At 38.7% G+C, this 25,781-nt stretch overlaps 1 protein-coding gene across 1 annotated transcript in view; it reads left to right on the forward strand.

Annotated features, from left to right (window-relative positions):
• LOC124272404 overlaps window positions 1-21,894 on the forward strand; it is a 65,902-nt gene extending 44,008 nt beyond the window's left edge. Inside the window, exons 5-18 of the mRNA XM_046707571.1 lie at window positions 1,152-1,406; window positions 2,105-2,250; window positions 2,853-2,950; window positions 4,645-4,665; window positions 10,344-10,354; window positions 10,436-10,519; window positions 11,735-11,808; window positions 14,029-14,115; window positions 15,220-15,384; window positions 18,441-18,542; window positions 18,706-18,810; window positions 19,302-19,439; window positions 20,076-20,168; window positions 21,230-21,894. Of these exons, the coding sequence (XP_046563527.1) occupies window positions 1,152-1,406; window positions 2,105-2,250; window positions 2,853-2,950; window positions 4,645-4,665; window positions 10,344-10,354; window positions 10,436-10,519; window positions 11,735-11,808; window positions 14,029-14,115; window positions 15,220-15,384; window positions 18,441-18,542; window positions 18,706-18,810; window positions 19,302-19,439; window positions 20,076-20,168; window positions 21,230-21,325 (1,475 nt within the window). The 3' untranslated portion in view covers window positions 21,326-21,894. The remainder of the gene's footprint in view (window positions 1-1,151; window positions 1,407-2,104; window positions 2,251-2,852; window positions 2,951-4,644; window positions 4,666-10,343; window positions 10,355-10,435; window positions 10,520-11,734; window positions 11,809-14,028; window positions 14,116-15,219; window positions 15,385-18,440; window positions 18,543-18,705; window positions 18,811-19,301; window positions 19,440-20,075; window positions 20,169-21,229) is intronic.
• The last annotated feature ends 3,887 nt before the right edge of the window (window positions 21,895-25,781 follow it).

Below are 25,781 nucleotides of genomic sequence, written 5' to 3' on the forward strand. Positions count from 1 at the left end.
TGCATTGTTTTAGAATGTACTAATCACATGAGGAATGTATCTGGAATGCTAAAAAAATGACATCATGTCTTGATGGAGGGAAAATTTCAACACATGACTTAAGTTAGACAAGTTCAGACCTGTTCTATACGCAGTGAAAGCTGTTATATCAGACAGTAGCACTCCTACAGAAATCACCACAATAAACATTGATGATGCATAGTTGATCTCTTGGTCTTGTACAACTGTTTTCTCAGTTGAAATTACAGGTTTCCAGATTAACAGGGTTCTGGCTAATGAGGTTTCACTGCACAACCTTAAGCACAGGAAAAATAACATCAGTCATTCCAAGGGACCACTCTGTCCTTATAATACTAATACCCATCTAACGTCACACTTAGATGCACTACACTGTCCAAGGAACAACCTACAACAGATTTCATCTCTGACATCATCTGGAGTACCAACTGTCCAAGAGTCATTTCCTTGAACCACTAAATGTTGTTTTTCAGTATTTCAACACTGGCACAATGCTCTCACTTGTAGATTAACACTGTTATTTAAAAACATCGTCCTAGTATTCATTGTGGGTGTGTTAGTAACATTTCATGTTTACCTAATGATGTACATGTTCAGTTTTTAGATTTAATTTATCAAAGTAAACATGTTTTTCATTCTTAATTCATATTAAACTGTACTATAAGAATTTTTCAGCAATAATTATGTAGTACATATTATTCTGAAAACTGAGGTAGTTTTGTGGTTAAAGTGTTGGCTTGTCACCCTTAAGACCTGGGTTCTATTCCCCCAAAGTTTCAAACAAAATATCTATTTCAAATTGGTTTGCTTGTCTAAAGCACTGTCGTCGAGGTATTTTTATAAATATGTCCTTAATACAGTACGTGAGTGAGTGAGTGTGTCTGGTTTTACTCTGATTTTAGCAACATTCCAGCACTATTACAGCAAGCGACAGCAGAAATGGGTTTCACTCAATTATGGTACCCACATGGGGAATCAAACCTGGGTCTTCAACATGACAAGTGGATGCTTTACCCACTATACCAACCCTACACCTAGTCAGTACTGAATATATCTTTGAGAAAATGTGTCCAATGATGCCTATTTGATGGTGCTTCCAGGTTCAGTCGCCGTTGGAACGGTAGGAGCCGTAGCACCCATCGGAACCGATATGTCTCAAGTCAAGCATGTGATTGAACACAAGTACCGTCAGCCTGAACTTCCAGCTGTTCACACATACCAGTTACCGCCAATAGCCACCCCCCCAGCAATCATTCAGCCCGCTATGCAGCCCGGCTACGCAGCCATGGCTTCCCCTTCCCCTATCATTACCACTGTCCCACAATTCCAGACGCTAGATCTGGTAGCTCCACGGAAAGAAGAAAAGAGCACCTTCTTTAACAAGGGAGGTAAGAATCCGAATATTATTCCAGGTCACATTAAAGTGTCAATATAATGATGTTGATGTTTTTGTAGGAATCCATCTCAGAAGTACACAAGTATAATTTAGGATAATATGTTTACTTCCTGTACTGATATTTAAATACATAGACGATTAAAAGGGGAAGGGATTTGGTTGTTGGTTTGTTGTATAACGCCGCACTCAGCAATATTCCAGCTATATGGGGGTCTGTAAGTAGTTGAGTCTGGACCAGACAATCCAGTGATCAAAGCATGAGCATCGATCTATGCAATTGGGATACAATGACATGTGTCAACCAAGTCAGTGAGCCTGACCACCCGATCCTGTTTACTAAGTCGCCTCTTGCGACAAGCATGGGTTGCTGAAGACCAATTCTAACCCGGATCTTTCATGGGTATAAAAGGGAAGGGAAGTAACTCTTTGACATCCAAAGAAACGCCAAATACATTATGTTTGTCTGTTTTACTTTATATATCATATTATCCTAACAACAATTCTAAAAATATAATGTATTGAAAGTATATGTTTTGAGTGAAAACTGCACTAAATAGTATTCCTGTTGAATCACAGTAGTCAGAAAATAATCAAATCTGGACCATTGTATCAGTTGGATTTTCAACAAAAATCGATTGATAATAGGGACGTTGATTGACCAAATTGGTCATTATGATTATGTACTTGTAGAATTCATGGATATGATGATGATGCAAAATGCCCAAATGCATCACATGGCGATGCAGCAGATGATGGTGCGGAATCTCCAGGGGTCAGCACCCGCACAGTTAGCCACGCCCGTAGCTGCTGCACCCGTAATGCCTGCTGCTCCAGTCGTAAGTCTTGTTTTAATCTCCTCCTTTTCCGTGTTTTAGAATTCATGGATATGATGATGATGCAAAATGCCCAGATGCATCATATGGCGATGCAGCAGATGATGGTTAAGAACATGACACCACAGCAACCGGCGTATCCCGTGGCGCCCGTGGCGCCCGTAGAGCCATACTCTGTAAGCTTCATTCTCAAATATATCTCTTTAATTTCGTATTGTCAATATTAATGGCTGACTATCAATAATAAAAAAAAAAAAATCGAAATTTCATCCCAGTGATAAGGTGACTTTACCTTTGCAGTTGGTTCATCTCTGGATGTTTCTAAAGTTTAATAGCTGGGGGCGACTTTGCTAATTGACTGATTTAGAATTTTCGACTCAACCAGTACAATTTAGGATATACAGTGGGTCAATTCTAGAAAAGCACAGCAGAAAATGTCAATGATATAGAAAAATTATTTTAAACTGAAATTTAACAAAATTTGGTATTTAGCAATTTCACATATCTCAATACTTTCGGTATACTTACAGTCTATAGTGAAAAATAATGTTAAAACGGTTTTGAAAATGAATAAGGATAATAACAACAATATTATCCTATTTCAGTATCCAAGACCAGTGTACCACCATCACTATGGCGGCATGGCGGCACCAGCGGCGCCAATGATGTACCACCACCAGTCAATGCCAAATTACGATATGTCGTAAGTTGCAGAGTAACAATGTTTCTTAGTACAGATAATAACCTGTGTTGCATTTAATACACTAACAGAGGACAGATCAATAGCTGAATAACTGAGAACATGACAGGACCATGACACGACATGACACGACACACCAAGAAATGACATGACAGTATGATGACAATGTCAGTTGACCCTTAAAATAAAGACATTATTTTATTATTTGACCTTCATTGAAAAATGTGTATAAACAATTAGAAAAGAACTTCACTAAAGTTCTGAAGAAGAATGTTGAAATTTATTGCATGGTTATGTTTTTGTAAATTATCAACCATGAAATATATGATTTATGTCAGAATGACTAACCGATCTTCACCATTAGCCTTTGATAGCATTAAGTCCTTTACTCAACAGTTTGTACAGCAGAAAACTAAAGCATCTATAGCATACATCTTAATGCTGTTTTTTCTCATTTAACAATCTTAAAACAGGCAAAGGCTAAAAGAGAACATATATGTGTAATAATTTCTATAATTATATGTATTATGCTTTGTGCATATATCCCCACCACTGACGATTTGGCATTTTTATATACAGATGTTTAACATATTAACTGGGCACTGGGTACCCTGAAGTCAAATAAGTGTAGCTTTATTTTTAGATGAATAACTTTTTTAGCCATGTTTGCACTCTCTGACTGGATCAACTGATTAAACCATAATGAGTTTGAATATTCATGCTAAAACATTTTATCATTAACACCTGTTCTTTATTGGGCCCTAACAGCTTTGGCGCATAGTCTTAATATTTCATCAGCAGTTCAGCATTTGACTAATATGCCGTTTCTTGTAATTGTGTGAGTCTTCCCATGATGTTGTTCAACAACATCTGAACCACAGCTCAAGTGGCCTGACACTTGTTGAAAAAGTCGTTATGAATACAGGTGGAATTACAACATGCCCATGACTCAATAATTCAGACAATTTCAATGGGAACATACTGGCTTAACAGGGTTTCAGTGTCTGTGCTGTGCAGAATTGCATCCTTTTGGCATGCATGAAACCCAATATCTGTGAGTTTGCATCTCAGAGTTGCCATTATCTGACATCCATTTGGCACGCATGAAACCTATGATCTTGATAATCACCTTGATTAGTATTCTAGGTGTATCTTATACCATGCTTGAGCTAACGGCTATCAGGAAGGTAGTAACTGTCTAAGGCCTGCATCTTCTGGACTTTCCTACCTCTTGAAGATGTCATGTCATGATGGAGCTGAAATTAAACCCAACTAACTGAACGGGATAAAGAGCTTTTAACATTCCAAAGATGCATGTGTAGATATAGATGGCTTTTAACCTTGTCATCAGCAGGATAATTTTGGTTTTAAACACCACTAAATGTTATATATTCTTATATTCAGTAAATAGATATTCACACACAATTTGTGTAACGTGTTATACATTATTAAATTAAATATATTTAAAAAAGTTTATTATTTTGGATCATTTTTACCATGTGGAACAGCTCTGAATGAATATAGATGACAATACAAGTTCCATGTTAATCCTTTTCGGAAGTGTCATGTACAACTGACCCAGCATGTTGCAGGGTTAGTTTAAATTTCTAAATGTTTTTTGTTCATATTTGTTTTTTACTTGTGAATTAAACATGTGCATTATAACCGTGTATTGTATTTCTATGTATTGTTTACAGGGGTGGTTTTTATCCTTTTCAGTAGAGGGTCACGAGGTGGAGGAGGAGGTGAGTTATCCTGACCCCATGTCATGCATGTGCTAACTACAACCTTCTGTTCCAGGAACAAGGGAGCGACCATTTCATATTCTTGAGAGCCTGGGATTTGCAAAAATATTTGTCCATTTTACACACAAAAGAAAAATTGTTCATTAAACATGCTGGATATCCTGAAAGAACATGGGATGTGACAAAAAATAAATTCGTTTGGCTTGTTCCTTCAGAAATGTTAAATGTTTGATGTGACTGAAAAGTAATGAATCATTAATCCCAGGCGCTTCCCAGAATATTAAATGACGGGTCCCTGAACTAGATCATAGCCATTCAATGGACCACGGCATTAGCTAGAAAAAGATTGGTGACAAATTAGAATGAAATATAATAACTCATATACAATCAAAATTGTGAGGAAAATGAATAAATTCACAAATTTTCTACCAAAATAGATGATTTTTTAAAAAAAATTACTTACACTGAGATTTTACAAAAGTTTTGGCCCATTCATGAGAATCGATATCATTTCATTTGTCACTTAAGTAAGCATGTGACATGTTGCATATATTTATATCTCACGGTTTGTTTTTGTTTACAATTGCAGTGAAATCTTACAGTAACCCCTACATGATGTATGACGATGGATCCAACTATTATGTATACCACTGACACCTCCCAAGAACCTGTTGACCTTGAACTTTTAACCCTTGGCCTTGGATGTTGCCATAGTGATGAGCCAAGGAGAGTCTTCCCACCTTATGTTCTGAACCAATCATATTCTTTCACTAAAGCAAATTGCACCACTCAAACTTTGAATCTCAAGTTATCTTGAAGCTGATTGGTCAGTTTGAATATGAGGGTATTCAAATATGATTGGTCAGTATATGATATTTTCAGTTCTTGAATGACTGTGATAGGTCACTTAGCTGTGCCAATTTTATGACTTAAGACTGCGATTTGTGAGTTGGAATGCTTGAATCGAAAAATATATAGATAATGTGTAGACATATATTTCATTGATATGCCTGTCTTGTAGTAATGATAGTCTCCATTTTACAATAGTTCTTCTTTCGGATTCGTTTTTGGTTATCAAAAATAACTATTGTAAACAATGGAAGCAGCTGATATTGACATATGTTAATCATTTCGGTGCTAAACTTCGCACTGAGAATAAATCGAACATGATAGCTATGCAGCCACTGAGTGACATTTTCAAAAAAATGTTTTTTAAAAATATCCAAATAACATCATGAATTTTTTTTTCATTTTCTTTGAGAATAAAATTGAATATTTTATTTCCACACCAAGTATTGTGTGTTTATTACTATACTAATCAGCTGTTGATAACTATGTACATAACTAGAAATAATAGATGTACATAGATGGTGCTACACCAAAGTTAGCTGTAAATAAGAATGTAGATGTATTTATTCATTATTCTATAAATGGGAAAATTAGTGACAATACTGTTCCTTTATCGAAATACCTAAATATTGTTTACCTTTGTCAGAGCGACACTGACATTTTACCAAATTCTTTCAAAACTACAATCCTCCTTTATGAACATTTTTCAATAAGGTTTGTTGCTAATGGACAATATGAAATAAAAACGTCCTTTGTACATATGTGAGAAATAAAATTCAATGTAGATACAAATTTGTTGTTATATTTGATTCAAAGAAAATTAACATCTATCTGAACATTCTTTCTTTTGGTATTTTCTAACATTTTTCACCTAATTGTTTCTCTATTTTTGGAGTAGTATTTATATGTTTTCATCCAGAATTGCATTACTAATTTACAAACTAACACTTGTTATTTCTGCACTCTTCCTCTTAGCACAGCACCCTGCGTGAGTATAGCATCTGTCACTTCTGTATGTTAGGAGAAAGGTGGAAGGCTCTCATTGGTTATCAAACAAACAAAATTGTCCATGATAATAAACAACTTAAAACAGTGGATCTGTTGTCATATCATGTGTGGAATTTTTGTAAAATATATATATTTTTGTCATGTGAAAGTGTATGAAATAAAGTTAGTTTCATTTTGTTTGTATATGGGTTATAATATTGAATTTATGTAAAGGAAATGATTTTGAAGAAAATACCTAAGTAATGAGCTTCCATATTTCTAATTAATACTAAGATTATACTATGCTTCTAACACTACTAGAGTATCAGTAGCATATGGTAAATGATGACAATCTGAAATCCTGAATTTGGTCCAGTCCAGTTTTAACTGTTTTCCTACAAATATACTATATAGGATATATGTAGGTAAACATAAGTAAGGAAATTATACCTCAACTCGAACTTCCTGGTTACAAGTTTCAGTATCTGTTTATACCAAACTCTTATTAATGTTTGGTTTATGTTAAAGACATTTGAAAAAATTCAGCTTTGCACATATCCTTTGCGGTTTTCTGTGCTGTTTTAAGTTTTTAAAAACTTTTGTGTACTCATTTATTAACCTGTAAGAATCTCCATTAATTGTGAACATTGAGCCAGATATACTGTAGAATATTTGCTCTTCAGAGTATTGTAACACATAGGATCAACGGTATATTGTTCAGTAAGTGTTGTATTGCACTAAAAAGAGAATGTTTTTAACTGTCAGTGAAGGAAAAAAACAGTAAATGGATCAGGGCCCACATGCACAAACCAATGTTAGTACCAAGACTACTGCAAGTCTGTGTATGGGAGATATGATGGTTAAGTGCTAATATAGCCAAAGCCTGCAAGAAGGCCTAAAATATAAAGGCAAATGATACAGTAAATGTTAGTGATATTACTTGAAAATGCTGTTTGGTTATTAGTAAGATTGTTTTTGTGTCACAAGGTCTTGAAATATAAGTTTACTATGAAACTGCTGACAAATGAATGTTGGAAGTAAGCACACTGGACATTTAAATAAACTGGACATTTCACAATCTTAGGGCTACTTTAACGTAGGATTACAATCATCTGTGTGATATGATTCAATGATACCGAAGACATACTAACATCATTTTACTGTGTTATATAATGTCCACTTCAAATTTTTCTGTTTCACATTTAGCTTAGAACCATCCTTTGTGGTCGTAGTCTGATAGTTGCTTCTGTCCATATCTTTAAGATCTAAACACTAACAAAGGAAATCTGGAGGAGGTGATTTGTATCTTCAGCCAGAATGTACAATTTTACTTTGAACACTGATGGATCTTATCACATTTAAGTATTATGCTGTTACAGCAATAATTAAAGGGGGACTGTGCTCATTCAAATTGGCAGTCCTTGTCATTTCAAGTCAAGTTATTCAAACATCCGTTTTCTCTCAGCTCAAATTTTGTGATTGATATGATCTGATGTGTAGAGATTTGTTGCACAAAGACATGTTTCAGACATGACACTTACTACAAGGTCTGAATCTAAACTGAAATAGGCAACTGACCTTTGAGCACAGTCCTTCTATAATACAAAATATGGCACGTCACAGAGCCCCGGAGCTGTATCAGGGACTGTCATGTTGTTGTGGGGACCACAATGTATTTGCAACTTTCAGATCCAGGGATTACTGGAATGTAATCACATGAATGGATATCTACACATGCTCAGTATCATATCGATAGGTCCTCACATGTTGGAACCTTCAGAATCTAGGAATCTATGGATGCTATATGCATCATCCTGATCTATATGTAATGTGTCCCAAGCAGAATCAGACCTAGAGCTATATGGGAAAAGCAAGACTTTTATGGATGTCAACTTCTTTGTTGTGAATAACACGACGTTTTGGAGTTTCACAACAAAGAAGTTGACATCCATAAAAATCTTGCTTTTCCTATGTGTTCCACTTCTAAATGCCCTTCAAAGATTAGAGCTATATGCATCATCCTGATCTATATGTAATGTCACAAGCAGGATCAGACCTAGAGCTATATGCATCATCCAGATCTATATGTAATGTCACCAGCAGGATCAGACCTAGAGCTATATACATCATCCTGATCTATATGTAATGTCACAAGCAGGATCAGACCTAGAGCTATATACATCATCCTGATCTATATGTAATGTCACAAGCAGGATCAGACCTAGAGCTATATACATCATCCAGATCTATATGTAATGTCAAGCAGGATCAGACCTAGATCTCTATATGTAATGTCACAAGCAGGATCAGACCTAGAACTATATGCATCATCGTGATCTATATGTAATGTCACAAGCATGTCACAAGCAGGATCAGGACCTAGAACTATATGCATCATCGTGATCTATATGTAATGTCACAAGCAGGATCAGACCTAGAACTATATGCATCATCGTGATCTATATGTAATGTCACAAGCAGGATCAGACCTAGAACTATATGCATCATCGTGATCTATATGTAATGTCACAAGCAGGATCAGACCTAGAACTATATGCATCATCGTGATCTATATGTAATGTCACAAGCAGGATCAGACCTAGAACTATATGCATCATCGTGATCTATATGTAATGTCACAAGCAGGATCAGACCTAGAACTGTATGCATCATCGTGATCTATATGTAATGTCACAAGCAGGATCAGACCTAGATCTATATACATCATCCAGATCTATATGTAACGTCACCAGCAGGATAAGACCTAGAACTATATACATCATCCTGATCTATATGTAATGTCACCAGCAGGATAAGACCTAGAGCTATATACATCATCTGAACTAAATGTAACGTCACAAGCAGGATAAGACCTAGAACTATATACATCATCCTGAACCATATGTAATGTCACTAACAGGATGAGACCTAGAGCTATATACATCATCCTGAACTATATGCAATATTATAAGCAGGTTCTGATCACATGAAGAGACCCTATCTAATTTGCAAGGTGTGAGGTTGTCATGGTCACCGGGTGAGCTCTGGGGTTGGAATACAGTAGTATCTTTGTCAGATTTTCTACCCAGATGCTAAACATGCGGTTCTGATTTTGAGATTGCTACTCTCAACAATTCAGAATAAGAAAACATATAAAAGAGAAAATTACGAGCATGGATGATCACCCCTTCAGACATGGGGTGCTGGAAATCATTATGAATCAAAATGGTACTTGTTCCAGTTTCTGTGCAACAACTTTCTTTGGGAACAATGTGTGAAATAGTCCCAAGATATTTTTGGCCAGGTGGGCGTGCTAGCCTTAAAGTTATACGCCAGTTTCAAATTTCACTGTCTTCAATATGCAAGTGCAGTCCTTGCCAGAAGCCTAAGATGATGGGTTGGGATCCTGGTTTGCATCAATAATGATTTTAGGTGTGTGACCAATCCATGCAAAGTCCCGTAGGTTTCACAAAAGTTGTAAACATTTGAAACTTGCATTACTTCAAGATTTCCTCACACATCAGATTGACATGCCATGATATAACATGAATACTGTTCAGATTGTATCTGTATGTCATATACATTATCTCTCCCATCTACACATTCAGGGTACCTCATCAGTAAAAATAGTTTTTTGTCTGTCACTTATCTGCCAAGTATGTTGTATGTATGTCACTTACCTGCCAGGTATGTTGTATGTTTGTTTGTCATGTACCTGCCAGGTATGTAGCTCTATGCTTGTACTTCTCTCACCTGTCAGGTATGTTGTAATATGTTTGTATGTCACTTACCTGTCATGTATGTTCTTATGTCAGTCACCTGCCAGGTATGTAGCTGTACGTCTGAACATCACTGACCTGCCAATTATGGTGTTGTATGTTTGTATGTCTAAACTGCTTCTACACAGGATTAAGGGGAAGGTCAAGGTTCAGAAGGAAATACGACGGAGAGTTTCCACCCAATTCCAAGAAAACTCCTGATGCTGCCATCCGTATGTATAACACTGTAGTTGTCTGGGTTTATGAATCACCGTCATGTTATGATATTAGGGACAGTTTTTGAAAAGTCAAAATAGATTTACACATGGAAAATAGGAATCATTATTGTCAATTAAAATAAAAAAAGTGTGTATAAGTCAAATTGTACTCTGTGCAAGCCATGGCTGTCTATACTGTATGCATGGGTGATGGAGGGTGTACTAAAACCTGTAATGTATGAGGATTGTGCTGATGATTTAGATTTGGGGACAAATTGTCAATTTTCTAAACAAAAGCAAAAGAGTGTTGATCAAGAAATCAATTCTGTCCTAGCATTATGTTACATGTTTATGAACTATCTGTCCTCAGACCGCAAACCGGATTCAACATGAAAAAACATAATTTGTGTGGTTTTATTTCTGGTAAAATTTGAAAGATATCTGGCATCATTACACATTATTTGATGTACATTTCAGCAATACGACGCTTAGAGGTAAATAAATATCCTTTCCCTGGATCAAGTAAGTATTTGTTTTGCTCCTACTTAAATATTTAGGTACTGATATCGATAAAAGTGAAATTCAGCCATTGTCAATGCATTACAGACATCAGCGACTAATGGGATCGGGTGGTCAGGCTTGCTGACTTGGTTGACACATGTCATTGGCTCCCCATTGCGCAGATCGATGCTCATGCTGTTGATCACTGGATTGTCTGGTCCAGACTCGATTATTTACAGACCACCACCATATAGCTGGAACATTGCTGAGTGCATCGTAAAACTAAACTCACTCACTCATTACAGACATCACAAACTATCATGTATTGTGAAAACAAACCCTAACCCAGGTCACATCTTATGCTTTTGGGGTGGTGGGGTAGCCTAGTGGTTAGCGTTCGCCGTCACGCCGGTCACATCATATGCTTTTATCTGGAATTTAAAAAGCGGCATAAAATCAAACAGTCAAATGCTTTTATCTTTAAAAAAAACATAAACAAAAGACATATAATATTTCTGAATTTGAATGCTGGTAGATTTGTTTTGAAAATGAAAATTTATCCTGGTAAAAGGCCAAGCATTGTTAAAACTAACCCTAATCCAGGCCACAATCCCTGAATCATAAAGACAAAAAATATGATATTTCTAAATTGGAATGTTTGTAAATTTGTTTTAAAGAATGAAGATTTCACCTGGCAAAAAGGTTAAATGTTTTATGTTTATGTTTCAGAGGGAATTCGGCGCCTCCGTCATATTGCGTATTGTGCTTGGTTTATAGCCTGTCTAAAAGCTTCTGTCAAGAAGGTAACAGACTAACACAGGAAGAAACATGTACCTTATAAAACAGTCTCAGTATGTGGTGTCTACACAGATGAATCATTCAAGACTGTATTTTAAATAGATTAAATAAAAAAATTATCAATCACTTCAGCAATCATTGAGGTGTGTAACTTTGCATTTCCACTGTTAAAATCACCAAACTTAATCCTATTAGCATTTTGAATATGGAACTAAAATCTGGATCATATATTTCATATCTTAATGGCATATGTTGTTTGACATAGGTGTTCATAAACTGTGGTGTTTATGATATTCTCGAGACCTTTTTATTCTTGAACAAATCATTTCCAAGAAGCAAAATTTCTTCAATGTAAATCCTCAAATAAATTTTAACTTTTGTAAGATACTGTCTATTACATTCCGATCTTCCTATGAATGCATTTAAATGTTGTTATTTATTTTGAAATGAAGTTAGCTTTGTATGAAACGTGAGGTTGTAAGTACATGGTTTCTTCCTTATAGACTTCAACACCTTCTAACCTGTTGGTCACTTGTTTTCAGAATAACTTTGCAATTTATTTTCTTTTGCATGAGCTTTAAATTATTAAGTTATAGAATTAGCATGCACATTAAGCACACCATATCTTTTACCTTTTTTTACTATTAGCTCTATTCTACTGTTTACTTTTTACACACTCATTCATCAGTTTTTCTTTCATTCATCAGTTTTAATTTTGTTTTAGTGCTTAATTCTGTTTTATTTTGTTTTCTTAGTAGAGATGAAAATAAATATAACGAATACTGTAACTGTCTTTGCTGACATTTTTCGTATTTCTGCATCCTATTTCCTCCTTTTCTAAACATTTTCAATGCTGTCTGACACTCTCTGTTGTCAATAGCAACACTGACACGCAATCAGATATACAGGAGCACTGTCTGTCCTTCCTCTCCTAACCATTGAAGTAGTCTACAGTCAATAATGCATTAATGGTGATAAACAGAGACAGAGAAAAATCTACACTAGTTAATCTATGTATAACTGTACCTGGGAACTCATGCAACAAAAGGTTCCAAAGTCTGAATTACATAATGTGCTGTGTAGGGTGGGGAACTAAGGTGTAACACAATGGGATGGAGCTTGAATGAACAACTATTGTCAATCGGGACTTTCCTCCACTTTAAGCTGATACACCCTGATAAGATCAAAGGAGTGTTCAAAGCATGTAAATCAAACTCACTCACTCACTCACTCACTCACTCCTTGAGCGTGAGTTTATTGCATGCATGTTGTTAGAGAACTGATGTCTCTGATATCATGTAATAACAAGATGCACTCACACCATTAACAAATTAACATGGATGAGTAGTGGATATCTAGGTGTCCAGTTGTCAATAGCCTATGGAACAACCATTTGATTGTACAGGTGTGGTAGCATGGGTCGTGGGTGCAGGATTTCTTTTAAAAACATAGTCAAGACCCAGTTTTTGCAGAAAAGAATGTACTTTTACTTTGCTTTAATGCAAACATTTGCTTGCCCTTTTCTTGCAGACTTCATGAAATTGTTTAAGTGCCATGAATTATTTTTATGATGTAATTAAACACAGACTGAGCACCTGCTTATATTGGAAAGCATAACTGAGCTCCTTTATATAAAAAAGCCTGAATTACTTGACCAAAGTGCTGCCCATGCTCCACATAATCAAATGGTCTCTCCCTAGTGGCACAACTTGATGACATGTTCATCAGTAACTAACAGCAATGTCCCACCAGTATATATATTTTATGCACATTGACAGTACTTCACAGTCATCTCACATCTTTACATCTCTGTCATCAATGAATTCTGTGTATACTTAAGCCCATAGAGTGTTGCCAAGGTAGTATGGATCAGTACTGTTATGATTCACTCAGTATTCAGTATTACAGTATCAATCACTGGATTATCTGATCCAGACTCAGTAAATTAAGATCATTGTCATTAATTGTCATTGTTAAATATTGTTGAGTGCAGTGAAAATCCACAATTTATTATTCTGGGTATATAATCTGTTTACTACTGGGAAAAACGTTGATGCCTGTTTGTCTACATATACAACACAATTCCTGTAACTGGTAGTTTGCAGGAGCCACACATACAATTTATTCTCCTCCTGGATTATACAGTGTTTCCAATGTCCCTTTATTGTATCATTATAAAGACCTTCTTTAACTGCTGTTTATCCTTGAAATTGTCTCTTTTTCAGAATAAAGGCAGTAGACCTAGTAGCGTGTTCTTGTTCGGGATTATTTTGAAAGAAATAGTGGCAGCCCTTCATCGGTTATATCTCAATGTAAGTACATGTATATGTTCTAAAATTCGCCATCTCCCATTATGAGACACCACCTCATAAAACAAAGTGATGGACGTGGCTTGTCTGTAGCCCATCTTCAATATACTGTCGGGCGGAGGGGTAGCCTAGTGGTTAAAGCGTGGTCACGCCGAAGACCCAGGTTCGATTCCCCACATGGGTACAATTTGTTAAGTCCATTTCTGGTGTTCCCCACCATGATATTGCTGGAATATTGCTAAAAGTGACGTAAAACTAAACTCACTCACTCAATGTACTGTCCAACATCATTATCCTGAACATAGTAGCATAGTAACTATACCAATATTTAGATCCTATTCTCCAGTCCCGACCATCTCATTACATAAGTACATATACATTTACCCTACTTATTTTGAAAATTACACATGGCTGTCTCAAACCTTGAACTCAGTCAGCTTTGTCATCCCACTTTACAATGTAGCCCATTGCTTGTGTATGCAGTAATATTACTCTCAACCTGTCATAGTGTCTCGTGATCTGTCTGGATGTCCATCCCTGGTTATTCGGAATTTCCAGATACAATCCTGCTTGGTTTCAAATAAGTAATGTACCTTTGTAATAAAAAAAACCAGAAACCATGAACCGCCCACTCCAAATTGGAAAATGTTTCCTTATTTAAAAGTTTGCAGATTAATTAGTCATGCATAGATATTAGTGTCCCTTTTTATAGAGAATCATGGATACAATCTTCAAATCTGTGTCTATACTAATAGGGTTTCTCTGCAAATCATTTTCAGTCAGTTTCCTCTTTGGTCTTGCTAAAAGTGACATTAAATTATTATGTAAAATTCATTGTTCTTCACATTTTTGAAGATTGTGAGTTGTAGCTGGATTCCAGCAAAATGGATCGGATGGTCAGACTCACTGACTTGACTGTGTTGTCATGGCACCACAATGGTGCTTGATACAAATCACTTGTTCATATAGTCCCAATTCAATTATTTACAGGCCACCAGCATTTTGCTGGAATTTGGTGTCAGTGTTGTGTTAGACAACTAACAAAATCATGTGCTTGAATCTGTTTCATTATGAATCATATATATCAAATTTATTTGCCTTTTTCAGCCAACTGGCAATATATATCCTGTGATGGGTGACATCATAGGACCTAATGCAAAAGACCTTTCATCACTGGTGGGTGGACGGAATATCACACGAGACCAGGCTCAGCTGCTTCAAGTACTTGCCTATGTTGTGGAAAACCTCATCTACCATATCACAGAGATCATGGTAGGTAGAAGTCAGAGAGGTCTGGTAGTTGGACACCATATAGTTCGTAGGTAGGTATAGGTCTTGGTAGTTGGACACCATGTAGGTCTTTGTAGTTGGACACCATGTAGGTCATGGCAGGTAGAGGTCCCAGAGGTCTTGGTAGTTGGACACCTTGTAGGTCATGGTAGGTAGAGGTCTTGGTAGTTGGACACCATGTAGGTCATGGTAGGTAGAGGTCCCAGAGGTCTTGGTAGCTGGACACCATGTAGGTCGTGGTAGGTAGAGGTCTTGGTAGTTGGACACTATGTAGGTCATGGCAGGTAGAGGTCCCAGAGGTCTTTGTAGTTGGACACCTTGTAGGTCATGGTAGGTAGAGGTCCCAGAGGTCTTGGTAGTTGGACACCATGTAGGTCATGGCAGGTAGAGGTCTTGGTAGTTGGAACCTTGTAGGTCCCATGGCTGGAGGCAGAGGTCCCAGGAGAGGTCTTGGTAGTTGGACACCATGTAGGTCATGGCAGGTAGAGGTCCCAGAGGTCTTGGTAGTTGGACACCTTGTAGGTCATGACAGGCAGAGGTCCCAGAGGTCTTGGTAGTTGGACACCATGTAGGTCATGGCAGGTAGAGGTCTTGGTAGTTGGACACCTTGTAGGTCATGGCAGGTAGAGGTCCCAGAGGTCTTTGTAGTTGGACACCTTGTAGGTCGGCAGGCAGGTAGAGGTCTTGGTAGTTGGACACCGGTCATGGTAGGTAGAGGTCTTGGTAGTTGGACACCATGTAGGTCGTGGTAGGTAGAGGTCTTGATAGTTGGACACCATGTAGGTCATGGCAGGTAGAGGCCCCAGAGGTCTTTGTAGTTGGACACCTTGTAGGTCGTGGCAGGTAGAGGTCTTGGTAATTGGACACCGGTCATGGTAGGTAGAGGTCTTGGTAGTTGGACATCATGTGGGTCGTGGTAGGTAGAGGTCTTGGTAGTTGGACACCATGTAGGTCATGGCAGGTAGAGGCCCCAGAGGTCTTGGTTACTAGTTGGACACCATGTAGGTCATGGTAGGTAGAGGTAGGAAGGGACCACGAATGGTTGGAGAGCCTGGGGAGCCACAGGCTCAATGTTAGAGGTAGAGGTCTTGGTAGTTGGACACCATGTAGGTCATGGTAGGTAGAGGTCCCAAAGGTCTTGGTACTTGGACACCTTGTAGGTCATGGCAGGTAGAGGTCTTGGTAGTTGGACATGATGTAAGTCATGGCAGGTAGAGGCCCAGAGGTCTTTGTAGTTGGACGCCTTGTAGGTTGTGGCAGGTAGAGGTCTTGGTAGTTGGACACCATGTAGGTCATGGCAGGTAGAGGTCCCAGAGGTCTTTGTAGTTGGACACCATGTAGGTCATGGCAGGTAGAGGTCCCAGAGGTCTTGGTAGTTGGACACCATGTAGGTCATGGCAGGTAGGTAGAGGTAGGAAGTTGGACCACGAATGGTAGGAGAGGTCTGGGTAGTTGACACAGGCTCAATGTTAGAGGTCTTGGTCTTGGTAGAGGTTGGCAGTAGGGCCCAGAGGTTGGACACCATGTAGGTCATGGTAGGTAGAGGTCCCAAAGGTCTTGGTACTTAGACGCCTTGTAGGTTGTGGCAGGTAGAGGTCTTGGTAGTTGGACACCATGTAGGTCATGGCAGGTAGAGGTCCCAGAGGTCTTGGTAGTTGGACACCATGTAGGTCATGGCAGGTAGAGGTCCCAGAGGTCTTGGTAGTTGGACACCGGTTATGGCAGGTAGAGGTCCCAGAGGTCTTGGTAGTTGGACACCATGTAGGTCATGGCAGGTAGAGGTCTTGGTAGTTGGACACCGGTCATGGTAGGTAGAGGTCTTGGTAGTTGGACACCTTGTAGGTCGTGGCAGGTAGAGGTCTTGGTAGTTGGACACCGGTCATGGTCTAGGTCGTGGTAGGTAGAGGTCTTGGTAGCTGGACACCATGTAGGTTGTGGTAGGTAGAGGTCTTGGTAGTTGGACACCTTGTAGGTTGTGGTAGGTAGAGGTCTTGGTAGTTGGACACCTTGTAGGTCATGGCAGGTAGAGGTCCCAGAGGTATTGGTAGTTGGACACCGGTCATGGCAGGTAGAGGTCCCAGAGGTCTTGGTAGTTGGACACCATGTAGGTCATGGCAGGTAGAGGTCCCAGAGGTCTTGGTAGTTGGACACCGGTCATGGCAGGTAGAGGTCCCAGAGGTCTTGGTAGTTGGACACCATGTAAGTTGTGACAGGTAGAGGTCCCAGAGGTCTTTGTAGTTGGACATATTGTAGGTCATGGCAGGTAGAAGTCCCAGAGGTCTTGGTAGTTGGACACCGGTCATGGAAGGTAGAGGTCTTGGTAGTTGGACACCTTGTAGGTCATGGCAGGTAGAGGTCTTGGTAGTTGGACACCGGTCATGGTAGGTAGAGGTCTTGGTAGCTGGACACCATGTAGGTCGTGGTAGGTAGAGGTCTTGGTAGTTGGACACCTTGTAGGTTGTGGTAGGTAGAGGTCTTGGTAGTTGGACACCTTGTAGGTCATGGCAGGTAGAGGTCTTGGTAGTTGGACACCATGTAGGTCATGGCAGGTAGAGGCCCCAGAGGTTTTGGTTACTAGTTGGACACCATGTAGGTCATGACAGGTAGAGGTCTTGGTAGTTGGACACCGGTCATGGTAGGTAGAGGTCTTGGTAGCTGGACACCATGTAGGTCGTGGTAGGTAGAGGTCTTGGTAGTTGGACACCATGTAGGTCATGGCAGGTAGAGGCCCCAGAGGTCTTGGTTACTAGTTGGACACCATGTAGGTCATGGTAGGTAGAGGTAGGAAGGGACCTGGAATGGTTGGAGAGCCTAGGGGAGCCACAGGCTCAATGTTTCGGGACCATTCCAGGTCCCTTCATCAGGTGAGTTCACCTGGAATGGTCCTGAAAAGTTGTGAGGGAAATAAAAAAGAAGTATAATCCATAAAAATATCTTGGACATCTTTGTACAACATCTAAATGCCACTGAAAGGCATCAGGTTACAGAGAGTTTTAAAGGGTTTTTATGCTTCCCCTAATGACAACTTAATGTTTCAGCCAAGGTCAGGTGTGTTGGGGACCCATCGAAAAGCAGCAGTATTTGAACTTATCAAGAATGGCCAACGCTTTCCTGATGGGTACTTCTGGCAAGTGGAATTGGTGAGTTTTGTTATCACTCTACTCAAGGAAATCTACTTAAAGCAAACATTTTTTTACGGTAGTTACATGTTCATATGCTTCCACACTTCTGTAAAATACTCTTATTACTGTGCAGTATATGTTGCTATTGTCTGTTTCTGTGATATTATCTTCTTGTCTGTAGGACCGCCTCCAGTTCAATGGTTCAGGCAGGACAACAAATATCGGACAACAGGAGGCATATCTGCTGTTGCTTGGGATCTTCGTCTCCAGGAGTCTAATCACAACTGTAAGAATACTGACAAACTTAAGGATCTTGTCAACAGAAGTGATCAAATTTCGAATCACAAAACAGAATTCTTAAAATTCAATAAATTGTGCCTACCCTAAGCTGAAACCTGTAGTTATTTGGTCCAGAACAGGTCCATAGCAGCCCATGCTTGTTGTATGAAGTGACTCTATGGATCATGTGGTCAGGCTTGCTGACTTGGCTGACTATCGCCATACCTGACTTTGGGGGGATCTTCGGTAACCCATGTTTGTCATAAGAGGCGACTAATGGGATCGGGTGGTCAGGCTTGCTGACTATGTTGTCATCTTCCCAATTGCATAGAAGGATGTTCACACTGTTGATCATTGGATTGTCAGGTCTATACTCGATTATTTACAGACCGACGCCATACAGCTGGAATATTGCTGAGTGTGGCGTAAAACTAAACTCACTCACTTTTTACTAACAACATGTATTGAGAAATGCCAGGAACACTTCTTTACCTACAGCTGCTGCTGAAGCCAATAGACTACGGTCTTTCTACGGAACCCCTGAGTGATATCCATCAGCGGAACCTCAAGGTTCTGTCCACTGTGTTGCTGTATGTAGTTCGCAAAGCCTCAGGACCAAAAGGACAACCAACAATGGTAAGCAATGCATCTGTTGAAGACTGAAGATTGTTGAAGAAAGAGTGAGTTAGTCGGGTTTAATGTCTCTTTTGATGGTATGTCAGTCATATTACAGCATGTCAGTTTACTATTTATGTCACTTTAAGCAATATTTCAGCAATATCACAGCGAGTGATTGTACACATGTGGGGAATTGAACCTGGGTCTTCGCCGTGATGAGCAAATACTTTAACCACCTGGCTACCCCACCGCCCTTGCTATTGGAGGAAACTGATGCACGATTTAGAAGTGTATCATTTTGGAGTAAACCACAGGCATGGCTTTGGTGATCAAAAGCCTGGAGACACATAATCTGGGCAAACTTGGATTTGAACCTCTCAGCATTCTGGTGCTTTCTGTATGCTCAAGGGGAGGTGGGGTAGCCTAGTGGTTAAAGCTTTGTATCCCCTGTAACCAGCAACATGGTGGCGGATGGCCGGGGACACCAGAAATGGGCTTCACATAATGTACCCCTGTAGGGAATCGAACCTGGGTGTCCAGTGTGAAGATCTAATACTTTAACCATTAGGCTACCCCACCGCCCCGTAACCATTTGAGGCCCAGAACGTCCGTCTGTAACACTGCCTTTTTATACCCCAGTACTTCCTGTTTCAGCCTATCCCAGGGGAGGTGGTCAAGTATGTGTTCAGGGACGATGAGATGAGAGGTATCCACCTATCTCTAAGGAAGACATATGAATATTGTGAGGTGAGTCACAATCAGTGAGTGAGAGAGTTTTCTATTCTGCTTTAAAAATATTAACACATTCTCTCAAATGGGCACACGAGAAATGGGCTTGACACTATTACACTGATGTTGGAAATTGAACCAAGGTTGAAGATATGAGCAAACACCTTTTCCACTAAGCTACCTGTTGCCTTTTCACTGCTGGAACTGGAAGCCATGAATTGCAGTGAGAAATGCTGTATAGTGTGGTGATCTATAATATTATGAGCAATATTCAGTTTGTCAGGGTACAAAGACACACTGACTGACTGAGTTTAGTTTTACGCCGCTTTTAGCAATATTCCAGCAATATCACGGCGGGGGACACCAGAAATGGGCTTAACACATTGTGCCCATGTGGGGAATCGAACCCGGGTCTTCGGCGTGACGAGCCAACGCTTTAACCACTAGGCTACCCCACCGCCCCACAAAGACACACAGTCAACCAACCATTTAGTCACTATTATGATTATCGTATAGGTTCCTGGGGACCTATTCTAACATTAAATACAGACCACAGTATATCAATTGTTTATTCCTTATTATAGAACCAGTTACATGAGTGGGGTGCTGAGTATATCAATTGTTTATTCCTTATTGTAAAACCTGTTGCGTGAGTGGGGTGCTGAGTATATCAATTGTTTATTCCTTATTGTAAAACCTCTTGTGAGAGTGGGGTGCTGAGTATATCAATTGCTTATTCCTTATTGTAGAACCTGTTGCGTGAGTTGGGTGCTGAGTATATCAATTGCTTATTCCTTATTGTAGAACCTGTTGCATGAGTTGGGTGCTGAGTATATCAATTGTTTATTCCTTACTGTAAAACCTCTTGTGAGAGTGGGGTGCTGAGTATATCAATTGCTTATTCCTTATTATAGAACCTGTTGCATGAGTTGGGTGCTGAGTATATCAATTGTTTATTCCTTATTGTAGAACCAGTTACATGAGTGGGGTGCTGAGTATATCAATTGTTTATTCCTTATTATAGAACCTGTTGTATGAGTCGGGTGCTGAGTATATGAATTGTTTATTCCTTATTGTAGAACCTGCTACGTGAGTGGGGTGCTGAGTACATCAAGAGACTAAGGGAGGCTGCTGCTAGTGATCCTCGAGGAGAGAAGCTAACAACGAAAAAATAATATTTGATGATGAACTGCTGGGAGAACTTCAGAAGAACATGTGAACCTTTCATGAGGCAGCAATCAACTTATGTTCAAATTTCAAGTTTCGAGGAACATATTTGAAACTGTTTATCATCAAACTCTTGAACTGTTTATCAGGAAGCACAGATTTCCTGTATAGGTATCACCCTTGAGCAACACTGGATGCGGAATACTTTCCCCACGGTAGCAATCCTTCATTATCCAGACCGCAAGTGATAATCCAATGGAAGAACAATAGAAGTTAGGGATCATGAACATATTGGGGGATTTGTTCGAGACATGGGAGTCCAATCTTCACTGCAAAATACACCCCACAAACTCATGATCCCTAATCAAATAGTTCAAATTAGTGGATATAACCTAACCAAGAACACATTATGTATACTCCACATGGTATTTATCTGACCACAGTTAAATGTTACATTATTACATGTGTATCTGGTAAATATATGAAAGTGATAGATTACTGTGATATACTACCAAAACTGGACGGGTTATGTTAAATATGTTTAATAATGTGTAAACATGGATTCACAAAGTGTAGATCAGGGTGCTGTAGTACAAAACAACCTTAGCGCTAAGACTACCTTAAGTCTATGTTAAGGAGTGGGAGTGCAGGTCACCTTAGCGCTAAGACTACCTTAAGTCTATGTTAAGGAGTGGGAGTGCAGGTCACCTTAGAGCTAAGACTACCTTAAGTCTATGTTAAGGTGTGGGAGTGCAGGTCACCTTAGCGCTAAGACTACCTTAAGTCTATGTTAAGGTGTGGGAGTGCAGGTCACCTTAGCGCTAAGACTACCTTAAGTTTATGTTAAGGTGTGGGAGTGCAGGTCACCTTAGCGCTAAGACTACCTTAAGTCTATGTTAAGGTGTGGGAGTGCAGGTCACCTTAGCGCTATGATCAATTAGACACCCTGTTCTACAGATCCATTGTCCTACCAGGTCCTGTTAGATCTATAAAGACAGGAAAGATGTCACATGCCCGATAATGTGCCACATTGCATCCTACAAAGGATCTGTAGCTTCCATATATCTGTTGGACTTGGTGACGGTCAGATGATTTATAAAATAGAATTATGTTGAGCAAAATCATGCGATGAAAAGCCACATCTTTCAAGCCAATGTTCTCGTCTACTTATTCACCACCCTGGCTTCTGACATGTATACCTCTGATGACGAAATACATACTGTAGCGGCAAAATTTGGAATGTTAAGTCTTTATCAAGGAATCCACAAATCTTGTCTCTGACATGCCTCTTCAATTTCATATCAAAGAAGAAAAAAAAAATTGAACTAAATCAAAGGTTCAAGCACACATAAACACATAAGCAATTTTTGTCCCATTGTCAGAAAGGTTTTACATGAAGCCTAGTTTGGTGTCATGCTAATTCTTGAAGAGGCAATAGCGTGAAAAATCGATGATCCATGTGCCTTTTCAGGGAAAGTGAGACAGGAATTCTGAGAATGTGATATTAATATTTTCCATTCCACATGTTGTTGAAGAATGTACCGTATACCATGATTATACATGTCATAACCCATATTTCTGTGCAAACTCTAGGTGTTGACCTAACAACCTGTAAGCAAGATCTGTGATATATTGTGATATATTGTGATATACTGTAAATATATGCCCATGTGATAACACAAGTGACCTCATGCATCTCCATGTTCAGATGTTCAGTGACTGTACACGAATGTACTGCCTTATATCGAGAGAAACTTTAAACTCAAAAATTGATTTAATTGTTTGATTGGCATTCTAGAAGTTGGTGAGTCAAAACTGAAGCATACAACATTATGGATGACAACTTTTTGTTTATTACATATCTACATCAAAACATCGCTCTATGCAATAAACAAGAAGTTGTCATCCATGAATCCATTTTTGAAGATGGATTTACATTTAAAGCCTTCGCTATAAACATAAAACTTCTCGAGGGAAAGGAAATATTTTTGCTGAAGATAAACTCACCACATGCTATAAAATCTGTTATTCTTGGGTTCAACCATAATTCTACAGGAATCCTGGTTAAAATATTGAACTTATGTTTTAACTGTCTAACATCCTTCCCTTCAAAACAACTTATTTTATGAGATGACAATATTTAATCTGTCATGGTTGGTAGCCATTGTAGCAGCCGGTGGGTGTGCTTATACTCCTTTTAAGTAATACATCTATCTATTTATCAATCTGTCTATTCTGACAGGAGGGACTTACATGTACTTTGTCTTGATCCTCTATACTCCTTGAGGAGCATAGGGCCTCAACAGTTGTCCTCCATGCTTGCCGGTCAGTGGCTATGCTCTCGGTAGCCTCCCAGGTTGAACCGGTTTCCCCCAGTTCCTTATGTGTAAATTACTACACATTTCAGAATATTTACACCCCACTTCCATCTATAATGTCCAGCATATTTAAGCCAGAATGTCAAAGCAGGTTGCAGTAATACTGTCATATGGTACCTGAATGTATTGGACTTTGCATCAAACCCAATCCCTACCACCAACAAGTATTTATTGCACAAAGTAGTTTAGCAGTATTTCTGTATTTTTGGATGTCCATGAATCCATGAAACGTCAGGTTAACAAACCTTAAAGCAGTAGAACTGAACATGTATGTGACAACTGTTTATCTTTAAATCTGAATGTAGGTATTTCTGATTCCTATGACCAGACCACTGCATGTTGATTAAAACTCTGGAGGATATTGTTGTAAGTTCACTTGTACCTTACCTTGGGAGGGGGTCAGGGGCAAGATTTTTTAGATAATTTACAACAGGTTTAAACAATTTTTTTCAAATAATTCACTGATAATGTTAGCGACAATAAATGAGGTGTTTTTTAACATGTTACTTATTTGTGGTCAGGAGAATTGGAATTAAGAACTCACTGGGGTTTTTAAATTTTTCTTTGATTCCTTATAATTCTTTGGAATCCACAGATTTGTAACCAGGTTTGAAACAGTCTGGCCTAAGCTTGAGCTAACAGGCTTTCCAGTGTTTAACTATAATTGTATCATTCACATACATAGACTAACTTATGGACATCCTCCGAACATTCAAACATTTGAAAAGATTAACAACATCAGCTTGGAATTTGGGGTACCTAATGTCTTAAAAATGATAACCACTATATAATAAAGCTGGAAAAGACAAATCCTGTGTTCTGATTTCTTAAACATCAGAGCTATGTTGTAAAATTGTCACACTATATCATGTATAAAATTGTGTAAAATAATGTAAAATAAAACATCTTGATGTAAATAAAAATGTATTTTGGTGTAAATAAATGCTTGTGTTTTTAAAGCATAACTCATCTCTTGTCTGTGTGTTGTTTAATGCACACTCAGCAATATTCCAGCTGTAGGATGGCTGGCTGTAATGAACTGAGTCTGGACCAGAATGCAATCATTGAACCAAGTGAGTGAGTGTGAGTCAGTTTAGTTTTACACTTCTTTTAGCAATATTACGGAGGACACCAGACATGGGCTTCACACATTGTACCCATGTGGGAATTGAACCAGGGTCTTCAGCGTGACGAGTAATTTTAACAAGACATTAATCTTAATCACCTGATACACTGAGCTGTGCAATACCAATATGTTGGCTCGGAATGAATTCTGACCCAGCATGACCACAAGGATTTAACAGAAGTCATAGATAAACAGTTTATGTAAAACAAGCATTGTCACTAAGGTGACATAATCCCCCACCGCAAATTATCAACTCAAACTTAAAAAGAAATGAAAGTGAAGGTCGTAATTTAAGATGAAGTTAAATGTCACCAAAAACATGACCAGTCAACCTGTCTTGATATCTTGCTCTGTAGTTGTTCAAACGCACAAATATTTTCAAGACTCACTTTGACCTTGACATTAATGTCTTAGTGTATGAAATATGCAAAAATAGCACCAGGTAATAAAGAAATTGCTTATTGAAAAACATTTAAGGGAAGTCTTGAAAGTCTATGAAGAAAATCCAGTGAACTGTTCTTGAGATATCTCGCTGACAATCTTAACATGCAGTTTAACATGCTGAAATCTTCAAAGTGTCGCTGTGACCTTGAAAATTATGTGAAGGTCACAAACATCGACTGGGACTGACCTTGAAAATTATATGTAGGTCACCAAAATCGACTGGAACTTGCACCTGCTGAAATCTTCAAAGTGTCCTAGATGAAGCTTGGTGTCAAATATGACCTTCCCTAGAAAGTCCAGTGAATGGTTCTTGAGATATCTTGCTGACAATCTCTACATGCAGGTTAACATGCTGAAGTCTTCAAAGTGTTGATGTGAAATTGAAAAGGGAAAGTAGTGATGATTTTTATGCAGGAGCATGTACAATCAATGTGAATGACCACCCCCTAAAATTTAAATTTACAAAGTGACCCCCTGCATATCATGTACAAAATCAATGACATCCCCCTCCACTTC

This window comes from Haliotis rubra, unplaced genomic scaffold, assembly GCF_003918875.1.
Source record: "Haliotis rubra isolate DU_JTF1 unplaced genomic scaffold, ASM391887v1 Scf17, whole genome shotgun sequence".
NCBI classification, from domain to species: domain Eukaryota; kingdom Metazoa; phylum Mollusca; class Gastropoda; order Lepetellida; family Haliotidae; genus Haliotis; species Haliotis rubra.